Source organism: Pezoporus occidentalis, unplaced genomic scaffold, assembly GCF_034315485.1.
Source record: "Pezoporus occidentalis ecotype Australia unplaced genomic scaffold, CSIRO_AGI_Poc_V1 ctg7, whole genome shotgun sequence".
In the NCBI taxonomy this organism is placed as follows: Eukaryota; Metazoa; Chordata; class Aves; order Psittaciformes; family Psittacidae; genus Pezoporus; species Pezoporus occidentalis.
The window spans coordinates 1,366,351-1,380,188 of record NW_026916052.1 but is presented as its reverse complement, the minus strand read 5'-3'; the positions used below and the strand labels follow the sequence as shown (position 1 = coordinate 1,380,188).

The 13,838-nt window shown below is 43.1% G+C and overlaps 1 protein-coding gene across 2 annotated transcripts in view; it reads left to right on the top strand.

Annotated features, from left to right (window-relative positions):
• TSNAX (translin associated factor X) overlaps window positions 1-4,871 on the top strand; it is a 28,755-nt gene extending 23,884 nt beyond the window's left edge. For both annotated transcript variants that reach the window (XM_062641780.1, XM_062641781.1), the window contains exons 5-6: window positions 1,266-1,393; window positions 3,102-4,871. In XM_062641780.1, the coding sequence (XP_062497764.1) occupies window positions 1,266-1,393; window positions 3,102-3,473 (500 nt within the window). In that variant the 3' untranslated portion in view covers window positions 3,474-4,871. The remainder of the gene's footprint in view (window positions 1-1,265; window positions 1,394-3,101) is intronic.
• The last annotated feature ends 8,967 nt before the right edge of the window (window positions 4,872-13,838 follow it).

Below are 13,838 nucleotides of genomic sequence, written 5' to 3'. Positions count from 1 at the left end.
GTGTTGGAACAGACCTTCCAAGGTCATCTAGTCCAACAACCCCCCAATGAGCAGGGATACCTTCAACTGGATTAGGCTGCTCAGAAGCACATCCAGCCCAGCCTTGAATGTTTCTAGGGATGGCGCATCCACCATCAATCTGGGCAACCTGCTCCAGTGTTTCCCCACCCTCATTGTAAAAAAATGTGTTCCTTATATCCAGTCTAAATGTACCCTCTTTTAGTTTCAAACCATTACCCCCCATCCTACTGCAACAGGCCCTTTTAAAATATTTGTCCCCATCTTCCTTGTAGGCCCCTTTCAGGTACTTTTAGGCTGCAATAAGGACTCCCGAGAGCCTTCTGTTCTCCAGGCTGAACAAGCTCAACTGTGTCAACCTATCTTCACAGGAGAGGTGCTCCAGCCCTGTGATTGTTTCTGTGGCTCTCCTCTATGTGTGCTCCAGCAGGTCCATGTCTTTCCTATGCTGAGGACTCCAGAGCTGAACTCACTACTTCAAGTGGGATATCACAAAAGCAGAGCAGAATCAATCTCCCTTGACCTGCTGTCACGCTCCTTTTGATGCAGCCCAGGATACGGTCAGCTTTCTTGGCTGCAAGCACACACTGCCGCTCATGTCCAGATTTTCATCCAGCAGTACCCCTAAGTCCTTCTCCTCTGGGCTGCTCTCAATGCCTTCATCCCCCAGCCTGTATTGAAGCTGGGGTGTGCCTCGACCCACATGCAGGATTCTTCATTTGCCCTTGTTGAACCTTGTTAAACATGGTCCCACTTCTTGAGTTTGTGCAGGTCCTTTTGGATGGCATCCCACCCATCAGGCTTGTCAACTGCACCACTTAGCTTGGTGTCATCTGCAAACTTGCTGAGGCTGCACTTGATCCCACTATGTCATTGATGAAGGTATTGAACAGTACTGGTCCCATTGAAGACCTCCGAGGGACATTATGGGGAGCTGCTGTTCAGTATGTTTCTGAGAGTAACGTGATGCTTTATGCTGAATTACAACAGGTTCTGAATGAAAAATGCAGTTGGAGTAAAAACTTGAAAATGTTTATCTGCTGTGCTCTTGGTCTGGTTTTTGTACTTCAGAAGCATGCTATGTTAGATTATGTTTCAGTGTTATTTCTGGGTTATCTTAGTTTTCACTTCTTGCTAGTAACCTTAAAATAGTTTCACTTAAAAGATTTCTAAAAAAATAAATAATATGAGCATGGATCATTGCTGGAAAGTTGGAATTAACTGTCTTAATTGTGCTGTTTTTGCAGGACTTCAGGAATATGTTGAGGCGGTCTCATTTCAGTATTTTATCAAAACACGCTCTTTGATTAGTGTTGAAGAGATCAACAAACAACTAATATTTACAGCAGAAGACAGAGAAGAAACAACAAACACGGTAAAAATGTTTCTTTTCTCGTGACAAACATCTTTCTGGAATGGAAATGCAATGAGTAAGCTTAGTCACTTTTTTGGCATCTGATTAAATAAGGCCAGTTAGTGGAATAATATTAGATATACATGTAGACTTTGACTTGTTCAAAACACACTTTTTATTCTGACAAGCAGTAAACTAAATCTGTGGGATACAAGTTTATAAATTTCACATCCTTCTTATTCAGAGCAAGCTGAACTCCTGGTAGAGGGAAGGATCCTGGGTAATGAAATACCAGCAAACAAATACAGAGGAGGGATTTTTAATGTCTGGGACTGCATGTAAGGCCTGCTGATAAGTATCACTATACTGGTGTAATAGTGATGTAGCAAAAGCTGGGGGTAGCAAGTGAATCAAAGGCAGGATGAACTCTGTGAATGAAATCTAACTGCTGGTAACTAGTAACTGGTAACTAGTAACTAGTTACTGCTGGTAACTAGTCACAGAAGGCACTGTATTCACCTTCTGTTAAAACGTACTCTGTGTGTCTTAGCTCCTTTGTAGTCTTCCTGGAGTTGCTCTTGATACTTTCCCGCAGAGGACCATCATACCTTACCCCTAATACTGTATCTGCTGTTTCTTGGCTTGCCAATACTCCTACCCTGCCCTAAATGGAACTTTTTGCATAGGGACAAACTACTGCCACTGATCACAGTAAACTGGGTTCAGTTTGATTGTTGACAGAGCACAAAAAGCAATTTTATAGTGATACACAGAAATGCCCATGCAGTACATGTTCAGTGTACAGTAATGCACAACTTGAGATGAATTCCTGCGTCTGCTTCTGTTGAAGAAATTCTGCTGTAAAGCACTTCTGATTCTTTTTCATTCTCTTGGCAAGATATTTCCAAAGAAGCTATGTTTTCAGCTTAAGTTCATTTGTTCTTACCAGAGGCAAACCCGTCGTGGCGCACTTGTTTTAACAAATTGTGGAATTATTAACCCCTGCATACATGCCTCTGACCAGATTTATGAATCTGGATGGATAGCGTGGGAGCAAGGGACCAGCAATAAACCTGTGTTGTCTCCCACATTCCAATATTTTGGCAATAAAAATCTTTGGAAACATGGATAAAGGAACAAACCTGTAACTTTGTGATGAGTTTTCTTCACGAAGTATTTTTCTAGCTATTTTAATGAGTTCACTTGATATAAAATACATCTGAAAGAGCTATACCTATCAGTTTCTGGTATAAGATACATTTTGAAATTCAAGATATTACTGCAAAATTATATGATTGGTTTTCCTAATGCTGATACTTTGATTCTTGAATGCTTTGATAGCTTTGGATAGACCATTTAGGTAAAATGTAAATCTATTAGGCTGAGACCTATCAGCAAAAAAGAAGAAAATGTAAAAAAAGCAACTGCAAATAAATGTTAGTACACAGACGTGATAATTCTGTTTCAAATAAAGGTAGTAGTAGCAGGGTATGTTTATCATGTTTGCTAGAATGGAAATCTCATTTCCAGTGGAAATGATGCTTTCATACCTTCTGGTATGCTGGAAGGAGGTCCGTACTTCTGAAATCAGACTGTGTGGAAGTGCCATGCAATTTAATTTTCCAGACTGTTTTCAATTACCAGTTATGTCAGATAAGTCAGTGTGTATTTGAACCATTATAGGCTGCTTTTTCATGTTTCTCTGTACTGGACTTTGTCCTGTCCTCAGACCTCAAGTTCCCATGATAAACAACCGCATACTTGGAGCCTGAAGATAACACCTGTTGATTACCTGCTGGGAGTGGCTGATCTAACTGGAGAGCTGATGCGGCTGTGCATCAGCAGCGTTGGAAATGGTGACATAGACACACCTTTTGAACTGAGCCAGTTCTTACGTCAGATTTATGATGGTTTTACTTTCATTGGCAACACTGGACCTTACGAAGTATCTAAGAAGCTGTATACCTTGAAACAGAGTCTGTCAAAAGTAGAGAATGCCTGCTACACGTTAAAAGTACGGGGATCTGAAATCCCAAAGCACATGCTGGCTGATGTATTCTCCACCAAAACAGAATTGATTGATGATGATGGTCTTCCTTAAAATAAGGAGACTGTTGCAACGCAGAAGGAGAGAGGACTTTCTAGTTACAGTTTTGGGGTTCTGACTCTTCTCAAAGCTTTTTAGGTAGAGACATTTGTAGTTTTATCTGAGAGAATATTGTTTGCAGTAGTTAATTTGTAACCGAACATACTTTTTCTGATGTGCAAGAGAACAAATGTTTGACTTTGTCCTTTCAGTTTGGAATTTCCTGTATTGCTCCATTGTATCTTCCTTCAGAATTACCAGGATTTCCACTGCACTCTACACCACTGACTGTCCTTCGTGTGAGTCACCTCAAACTGTTGTGTTTGCTGTTAACAGTTTTTGGCAAGCACAGCAGTGGAATAAAAATGGTGAGGTACTGGTATTTAGCATTATCCATGTATTTCTGCTGACCTGTTTTTTGAGTATTTGGGTTCTAAAATAATGTACCTATCTATGTGTAAGTTCATTCCTTGTCTTGAAACTGAGGTAGTCTCAAAGGTGCCATGTAACTGTAAGTTTTTTCTGATTAATGCTTTTGCAAATGAAACTGAAACTATGTCAACTTTTTGCCAGTTGATAGTGAAGCTAATTGCACCAGGTAAATACTGCTGTGCACTCGTTATTTTTGAGCTCTGTTTAAATTGAGCTTTGTTCAAGTTAACACTGGTACTTCACAGTTTTGACATGAGCTAGAAAATCCACAAAAATAAAATTGTGGAATATATTGGTTTGCATTTTTTGTAATACAGTTTAATGCAGAATCTGACATCTTTCTGTCTGTAGACAAAAGCATAAGGCTTTTCAAGTAGCAGGTTTTGGCCAAAACAAACGCGGTGTGGTGTTGGAAGTCTGTTCTCCATTGTTTGTGCTGCCCTGAGGACCTCCAGTGGGGTTGAACTGGTATAAGTGGGAAAGGGCTAGCCAAGCTTTAAATATCTGTTAGCAGGAACTGTATCATGTGCACGTTCCTATGGAAAGGAAATTGCAAACAGAAATAAGGCATACATTCTGATTTCCACATTTATCTTTGAGGTGAGTATGTCACCACTGGCAAAAAATCAGGGCTTTCTGCCGGTGTCTGAAGTTATGAAAGTCTGATAACGTACATTATGCTAAAGGAAAACAGATAAAACAACATGATCTTTAGACTTCAGGAAATAGGCCTCCCAACTGTAATTGAAAATACTGCATGTTCTTTATTTCCACTTCCATATACTGTGATAGTGCCAATATTTTTCCCATGAGCATGTCCTGAATAGCTGGGACCATCTGATACATGGATAGGAATGGGTAAATACATTTCTATCACATTTTTCCATTGTTTCCACATAAAGCAATATATGGTGGGTTGAACAAGGAGTGGCTTTTTTCCTATTGTTAAATACTATTTTTTACAATAAATTCTAAAAACTAGTCACTGCCTGTACTTGGTCCTTCTGCCTGTTGGTCCCAGCAGCAGATAATGATGTGAGTTTCCCACTGTGCAGGACTGGACTTGTAAGTTTCACTCCATTCCTATGTCCATACTTGGAGGGACACTTTATAATCCTGAATCTCTTTTCTCTTTCTCCCTTAACTTTATTCTGTGAAGTCTAAAAACGAGCTAGGAGAGAAACTTCATGTGATTCTCTTGTATTAAAAAAATGCAAAGGATTCAGATGACAAAACAAGTTTATCACTGGAATGAATCTGTAATGGCATCCATATTTTTACATCTCTCCATGGTTTTCACCTGTTTCTTTTTCTTATGGGAAGAGGGGAAAGAAAGGAAAAGGATTTTTTTTTAAGGATGTTTTTTTTTTTATTTTCTTCCTTCCTCCTCTCCCCCCCTCCCAAATGTAAGCATGCAGTATTTCAGTTGATGCAGGTAAGAGCATATGGTTCTGTGTCTTTTGGCACAGCTATGTTTACTGCAAGTAATTGCTTGCTGAGTGTATGTGTGTGAAGTGAAAGCAGGTATTATTACAGGCATTATGTGATATTAAACAGAGGTCTGTCAGTCTCTTGTCTGTCCTGGCAGCTATCAGGTGGAATTTAAAACTGTTCATGGCACAGTTTGAAAACGGGTGAGATGAACTCTAGCACGTGGCAGTGTGTGGCTGAGTTGTGTTCTGCTTCACTCTGTGGAATGAGCCCACAGCGGCCGCAGCTGTAGTGAAAGAGCTCCTGCTTTTGTACAGTCATTCATTATCTTAAAATTACAGATACCTATAAAGAATACTTTTTCCTTCCCCCTGGCAATCTTTATGTTAGAGGTTTTTGCAAAAAAATACATACTGTTTCTAAAGATTTTGAAAAATAAATTTTCTTTAAGGTGAGAGAGAACTTCTTAATGACAGACATGATTTCTAACCTTCAGGCTGTCTGTCTGGAATCAGAAGCTGTGAATAGTTTCTACTAGGGAGCAAAGTGTGTATGTGGTGTATTAAAACACCAGCACCGATGGGAAATAGCTAATGGCCTGCAAACGTCCTGCTCAAGGAAATATTTTCCCCCAAAAAACAATTACCCTGTAGCTATTTGAAAAGTGACAGACATTTATCAGCAAAACAAGCAATGGCAATTTTCCCATTTCTTATCCCATTACTCTGTGGAGCTATTGATACGCTTGGTCTATGGCCAGTACTGGACTACATCATAGCAGATGTTTCACAAGGGCAGCTCTGCGTGCTAAAGATCGTTTGCTTTTCTACAATCATCTCCTTTCTCAGAAATGATTTTTCTTTACGTGTTAACTTTTTTCCTATTAATTTGCAGTGAGGAAAATAAAGCCAGCCACAATTTGCTTTCCAGAACTGCCAGAGAAGTTATGCAAGAGAAACTTCCTGTTGACAGGACACGTATGTCTGTCTACTTAGAGCCCTGCTTACTTGGATTTTTGGTGAGTTTACTGAAAATCAAAATCAAAATTAAAATAGGACCTTTTATAATATTTAGCTTATTGTGTGCCTTATGGAATTCTATGGACCGGATTCTGGCACTGCCCTCAAAGCATTTGCAATTTAAGAGTAGGCAGAAGAGTAGCCAAGACAAACAAAAAGAAGATGGTAGCAAGGGAGGGGGAGATGAAGTGACAGGATTTTTACCAGAAGACTGTGCGTTGTCGTAGGGTGGTTTACCACTTCCCATTACGGAAAAGAAACTAGTCAGAACTCCAGAAAGCCTGGAGTTGATAGTAAAGGGTTAGCTGGGAAGGGCGAAGGCGGCAGAGAGGCAAAATGGAAGGAAGTGAGGTAGAGACAAAGGGGGGAAGAATGGCAAGGAGTGGGACATCACAGAGGAAGAGCAGGCTGAGCTGCAGGGCAGCGGGTGCACATGGGGGTAGGGTGGGACTGGGGAGGACGTGGGACAGGAAGACAGCCCTGCAAAGAACTAGAAACAACACTTCAAAACCAGGTGACTCAGCTATAAAAGAGATTGGAGTTGACCGAAGAAACTGAATTTAAAACAACCAGATGGTTCCCAAGGCATCTATCTATCCGTGGGTTATAAATGAGGGGAACTTGATTTTCTGAGCAGTGGAGAACCTGCGGATCCAGGACTGAGAAGGGCTTGCAGGCTTCCAGCCAGTCTGCCGCAGATCAACAAGCTCTTAGTTCCCAGCCACCCAACTTCCCATGCATGTTCCCTTTGCTCCTGAATTGGTAGCCACAAACCTCGATGTGTGAACTACCACCATTTGCATGTTAGAGGCATGGTTAGATAGTTTTTCACATACAGGAATGCTTACTTTGACCACTGTTTCCTTGTGTGCTGTTTACTTGTCTGTTTTGCTGTCATTGCTGCTTCAACGCCCTGTTTCTTCCCTTTCTTTACTTATCCTTTCTTAGGCAGTACCATTCTTTTGAGCCATTGCCCATGTCCATCCTAGGGCTCAGTCCTTTCCTGGTTTAGCTGGAATTCTGCGGTAAAATGTCTCCATGCAGGAAGAGGAATTGGTTAGTTTCTTTAGTTTGTCTGTTTGCACCTTCAACTTCAGAAACAGTGCTCTGGCTGTGAGGGGAGAGTCCTGGTACATATGTCCCCGGCCTTGGTGCCATGTGTCAGGATGGATGGATGGGTGGGCAGATCTCATGTTGCTTTTGCAAGTGAGCAAACCTTACTTAGTCTGAGGTTTGCAATCATCATAAGCCAAGGTAAATTGCCTACAAACATAAAAGATGTTTCTTCTCCAGTCCTGCAGAACATTATCTTTGAGGAGTCTGATTTCCCACCAACTCTACCTCTTTTACCTGACTTATTAATCCCTTTGAAAGGCCCATTTGCAGAGCAAAGCAGAGGAGACTTGCTGCTGACTTCTGGAGCCAGTCATGGCTCCCTGAACCATGGCCGTGAGTGATGTGGTGTCTACTTTCCCAGGTCCTCCCACAGGCTGGGCAGGCTGGCACTGGTGTCCCTCCAGCCACCCAGGGGGCCTCAACTCAGAGTCTCCCCTATTGCGTTGTGCAGGCACATGGGTTCATCCTCTTTTTACCCCCCACCTTCTAGTGGTGGTATTTTCATGTCATGCAGATATTCATTCCTCCCAAAGAAAGAAGCTGCTGTGCGTGCTTTGCTCCTCCACTGACATAACAGGTCAGATGGCTTTTTGAGCCCATCATAAACCTTCTTGGCTGCTGGTGCAGTGCAGGTTTTATGGAGCATCATCTGTCTCTGGGAATTTCTCCCACAGCCCTGTACTTTCCTGCCACCTTGCCAGGCCCCTTTTAATCCAAAATGGTCTGAACACTTTAATTCTTCCTCAAGGTCCTCTCTTCTGGAGGCCCCCACAAGAAGAGCTGACAAAGCTACGTGGAAATAGCCCAGGGTTTTACTAAAATGAGCTTTTGCACGCTTGGGGACAGGAACCAGGCAGGCAAAGGATGCATGTGAATAGACCGAGGTGTTTCGATGTCACAGGAATATTGTTCAGTGCTGTCAGTCTCATTTTAGGAGGGAGTGGGGGTTGTTCCTCTCCTTGCAGCAAGGACTGCTGGCTGATTTGCTTTGCGCACCTAAAGGGAGAGGTGACAGACAAGAGATGCAAGGGCTGTGAGGGAAGGTAGGTAAGATGAAAGATCACACAGCACATCAGTCTGGAGCCTCCCCGCACCCAGCAGTGGGCAGCCGGGTCCGGTGTGTGCTGACACCTCGTGGTGCAAAACGGTTCCTTTGCCTTCCCCCAGACCTTTTTCTCCCACTTTTCGGCTCAGCCTTTACGCACGGAGGCTCCCAGTTGATGTGCTGCTAAAGAAACGTTGCTTTACAGGAGCAAAGCAGCGATAAGCAATTGATTTCAATTATTATTACTTAATTTGAGCTACTGCTGCAGTGTCCTACAAACTTGCAGTTACAGCGATGTTCTTGAGTCACATGGGATCAGTTGAGATTCTTACCTCTCTATAAAGCTTTCATCATCTATTAAATGTTGGGGTAATGTTCGCCAGGGTCCTGCTTTTAAAAAGAAGGGGAACTGTGGGCATTTGTGGCAAAAGACCTGAGAGTGTGTGTAAATCATAATATTCATAGTAAAGAACATAAAAGGTTTAAACCCAACCTTAGCAGGCCCTGCGTTCTACAAGAACTGATCTGGAAAAGCAGGACACCTATAAGATTCCAATGAATTTTAGATATATGCTGTACTTTAACGTCTCTGGGCCTGCCCTCTTACTTAAAGGACGCATATTCGTCAATTAGAGAACATGTATTTGTTCTGCCACCTAGTGTCCAGCTCTAGAAATACTCAAGCTTGTGGGTCAGTTACAAGTGATGCATTGTTTGCTCTTTAAGTTCTTATAAACGCAGTTAGTGGTGTGGTTTAAGCTTCAATTTTATACTCGGGTAGGCCTCTGTTAGCAATAAGTTATACTCAGTATAAATCACACTGGTACTATAAGTGCTTTTGGGAATACCAGGGAATGGCTTATGTTTATTTTGTATCTCATCATATGTGGTATGGTGTTTGAATACAAATAAATAAAAAACGATAAGAAACTTCGACTGGACATGTTCTTGCAGACTTCTGAATTATACAAATACTCTTATTTGAACTAGTACTTTTAAGGAGTGCTAATAAGGATTTGTAGACTGGAGTCCTAAATTCCTTAGTTTATATTACAATCAAGCTACCCATACAAGAAAATGCAAGCCTTTTTTAGCTGTTGAACTCCTGGTATAAAATCAAATGCTTCTGCATGTGTGAATGTGCCTGTGTACTTCCCTGCCATGACTCTGGCTGCCACAGAAACCCTTCAGGTAGAAAGCACAAGTGGCTTCAAACTTTGTAGCATAAAAGAACTGGCTGTGCTGCACTCTGTGAACAGAGTAGGGCTGGGGCTGATGTTTAAGCCCTGGAACATTGCCCAGCTGATGCTAAAGGTGATTTGGTCCCTCTTGTTGTCCTGGTCCATCAGCTCTTCCTTGCCCTGTGCTTCTCAGTGGTGCCCCAGGCTGGGAGAGACCTGGTATGCACCACAGCAGAGGTGTCATGAATCACCCCTGCAGTGGGCTTTTGGAGGGGATAACACAACCAGAGTTGTTACTTGGGTTGCCCCAGTGCACCGGTAACAGTCACTTATGAAATTGCATCAACAGACTTAGAAATGGTGACACTGTCACCACAGATATTGATTTATTCTCCTAAAGGCCATTCAAGGGTAATTTAAGGGTCCTTCTCCTACAGGGCCTATTCAGAAGTGAGAACCTTCCCCTGTGGCTGAAAGCCATTGAACAACACACACTTCCTGCTTGTCCTACACCCAACTCCAGGGTGTTGGGCTATCTAAACCTGTGAGCAAGGCTGGTGCGTTTGAGCATGTGGCTGCAGACATCAACTGCTGCCCAGGCACTCTGCAATACAAGATTAGCCGTGTTTTATGTTATATTGTCACAGTTGTATCTGAGCATCTTTGGCTTTTTTGTAGCTTAGCTGGGGGCCAGATACTCCATTCATGTTAACTGCTTTCTGGATTACAGCCACAAGAGGAAGGAGCTGCTAGTTTGTTTTAGAGCAGTTCCTGTGCCTGTGGAAGATCACAGGTTTTGGAGGGATTTATGTCTTTTTCCACCCCAGCTTAACAAAGACTGAGGTTTTGTATGAACTTCTGAATATATGGGATTCAACTTGCACTGTGGATAAAGCTAGGAGAGAACTGATGACCTCCCAGTCTTCTGGATAAACTCAGGTGAGATTCCAGCTGTTGTCTTCAGTAAAAACACTTTGAAATCCCTAGCCCTGGCAGGGAAGTTAGTGGCATCCCTCACCTGCTGAACCTCAACAGTCACATCCTGCTGCTTTGTCTTAGGTTAAAGCTCTCCCTGAAGTTATCAGGGGCTCTGAGATTGTTGCTCCCTCTGGGCAGCAGGGAAACAGAGATATAGGCATCTACAAAGGTGTCTCCACATCTTGGCAGCCTCTCCATGTTTTTCCTTTGGCCTTGCTTCTTTTCCAATTGCTGCTTTTCCTTTGCTTTTGGAGTCACATTTTGCTGTAGGGTGTTACCATGGGGGTTTGCTGATGCAGCACCTGAAAACAGAATAACTGGTGTATGAGTACATACTTGTATTTTTGCCTTATTGATTGCCTGCTTCCCTCTCCACTTGTGCACATACAGGGAGCACACCTGTAAAGACATGGAGAAGGAGGTGTGCTGTGAGGTGAGAGTTTTCTCACAATGAGATATTCACTGTAGTAAAGACAGCAGTTGACTGAAAAAATGCAGAAGAGCATTATGAGACTGCAGAGTGACAGGATGGGGAAGCAGATTGAGTGTAGGTAGATGTGAAGCGATACACATAGGGAAAAATAATCTCTGTGTGCCCCCTTCAAGATCAAAATATTGTGGTTTTTTTTTTCCATGAAAGTATCAAATCAATGCTTGTCAGCACGCAAAAAATCCAGTCAAATGTTAGGAATTACTAGGAAAGGACTAGAAATAAAGACAAGGGTATGCTGTACAAATGTCACTCTGTGAATCCCTGGATCACCTGCTTTTGAGTGTGACTCTGATCCCTCATCTCAAAAAGGATATAGCAGAACTGCACAAAGGTTCAGAGAAAGGCAGAAAGGATGACCAAAGTTAGGGATCAGATTCCTTATGAACGGAAACTATGGAAGTCCAGTGGGCTGTAATCCTTCAGCCTGGAAAAATTACATTAGGGAGGGTATATAGAGATCTGTGGGATTATGTCTGCCATAAGGAAGGCGGATATGGAGGAACCTTTCACTGTCTCTGCCAAGAGACATCGTCAACTGCAGCTGTCCATAGCCAGGCTCAGAGCAAGCACCAGGAGCTTGTGCAGTGGGTGAGAGCTGTGAAAAACAGCCTGTCCTCTGGGCCAGCTGCTGCTGCTGGTGTTTCCTTCCTTCCTTCCAAGGAGGAGGATGCAGCAGGTCTCCTGAGGCCAGTTTGTGCAGAGGCAGCAACAGATATGGGGAGGGAGGATGCCGTGGCCATACTTAACGCTGTCATATGTTTCAGCTCAGGAGAATAGAGTTTAAATAAGGTTTCTCAGGTCACTGAAGCCAAATGCTTTCTTTCTACCAGAGCTAGCTATGTCTTCTGCCTTTCACCTCAAGCTCCCCCAGCAAACCGGTCGGGCTTCTCACACAGGGCTCAGGGCCAGCAGGAGGGCAGGGTGAAGGTGGCCACAGCTCAGAAGTGGTGGGGATCCAGACTATGCGTGTAGCAACGTGCAGGAGAGACAACTTGGCCACCTCAGCACAAAGCTACAACTGAACGTGCTTCAAGCACAGCTTTACAGCTCAAACAGGACCCTTACAGCATCCCCAGGCTTGACCTGAGCTCTCGCCTTGCCACAAAACTTGCACCGCTCGAGCTAACGTAGGGTGTGATGTTGATGTCCTTAAGTTGTTTGTCTCTGTTTGCAACAGGCTTGTATTGATTTAGGTTAATTTGGTTACCCCCAAAAAGGGTTGTGCTGATTGCTCTAAATAGATTAAATAGTGATTTTAGTTAAATTGGTGGCAGGCTTGTGTGTAGACAGGGCCTGGAGCTTTGTAAGCTAATGACTTGGCAGGAGTGCAATGAGGGTTTTCAGACAGTTGAGACCAAGCTGTTGTTTTAAATAGAAGACCTTAGGTGTTACTATTCTAGTAAATGGTCCCCAAATGTGATAATTTTCCACCAACTTGGGCTCCTTCTGCATCCTGGCAGATCTCTTTGCTCCCTCTCACTTTTCTGATAATAATTTGAGAAGTGCTTTTACTCCAAATAGATTTTGGATTAAATCCAAGTGTAAAACATAGAAAAATGTCAATTTTTGGCAAGATTTTCTGATTTTTGTCCACTCCCAGCCTGCTGAAATTCCCACATTTTTGGCAATGGGGGAAAAAAAGTTTGTCTTCATTTTCATAAAAATTCAGATAGAAGAAAAATTCAAATGCGCCTGGCTCCTGTTGACAGCATGGACTTTTCCCCACAAGTGACATATGGGAGGAGGACAGGTCCAGAAGCAGCCACTCCTTAATTTCTTCTCTCAGAAAAGAGCAAAGGTGAGATTAGCTGTTGGTCATTAAGTCTTTCGTGCCTCTATCATCTCGTTGAAGACACTATATCTGCATAAGGTGTTGCCTGCCTTCCTCTGAACCAGCTGACTGAACTTCTGCCAAGTGAATCTGCCTGCACAGGTCTTTTCTCTACCAAATCCCATTCTGATCTATCTGCTTTGGCTTTTGTTTGTCACGTTTGGACCAACATCTGAAAAGAGCATGACCAAAAAGTCCAAACCAAAGAGTCACTAAGCCTTGGTTGTCTTTCAGGGAAGCCTACTGAGATACTGAATAGCCTTTATTTCAGAAAGCAACAGACCAGCAGGTAGGCTGTGACCCCTTTTCCGTCTTGGGCAGGTTCATGTAACCAGAAGCAGAAGGTTGGTGATAAGAATGGAGGAGACCTCATGCATCAGAGGACAGAGAGAACAGGAGGAAGGAAAAGGTCAGGGCTACCAGCAGGACAGCAACTAGATACCAAGAACCTGAGTTACCTAGAGGAATGAGTACATGGTATCCCAGTGTGCACTAAGATGAATCTTGGAAAGAGGTTTCTATACCACTACTGCATGTCAGATCCTGGACTGCTTTATGCATTCCTGGTTCCTGGAAGTTGGACTCCAATAACCTGGAGCACATGTAGAGGTGAAGCTGTGGGAAATTGACAAGACACAGATCAGGCAAATCAGGTGTTAGAGCATTTATGGAGGAGCTGGGTTACCCACAAGGAGTAACAAACTGGTTCTTTGGCCAAGGCATAGACCAAAGAGATCAAAGGAATCAGCACCATAAAAGCAAGCGGGTTGTGTGTGACCCAACTGCAGCAGCTTGCTGGGTGCAGTGGTCAGTAAGGGATAGGGAAGGGTGAAAGCACAGGCACGAGGCAGTTC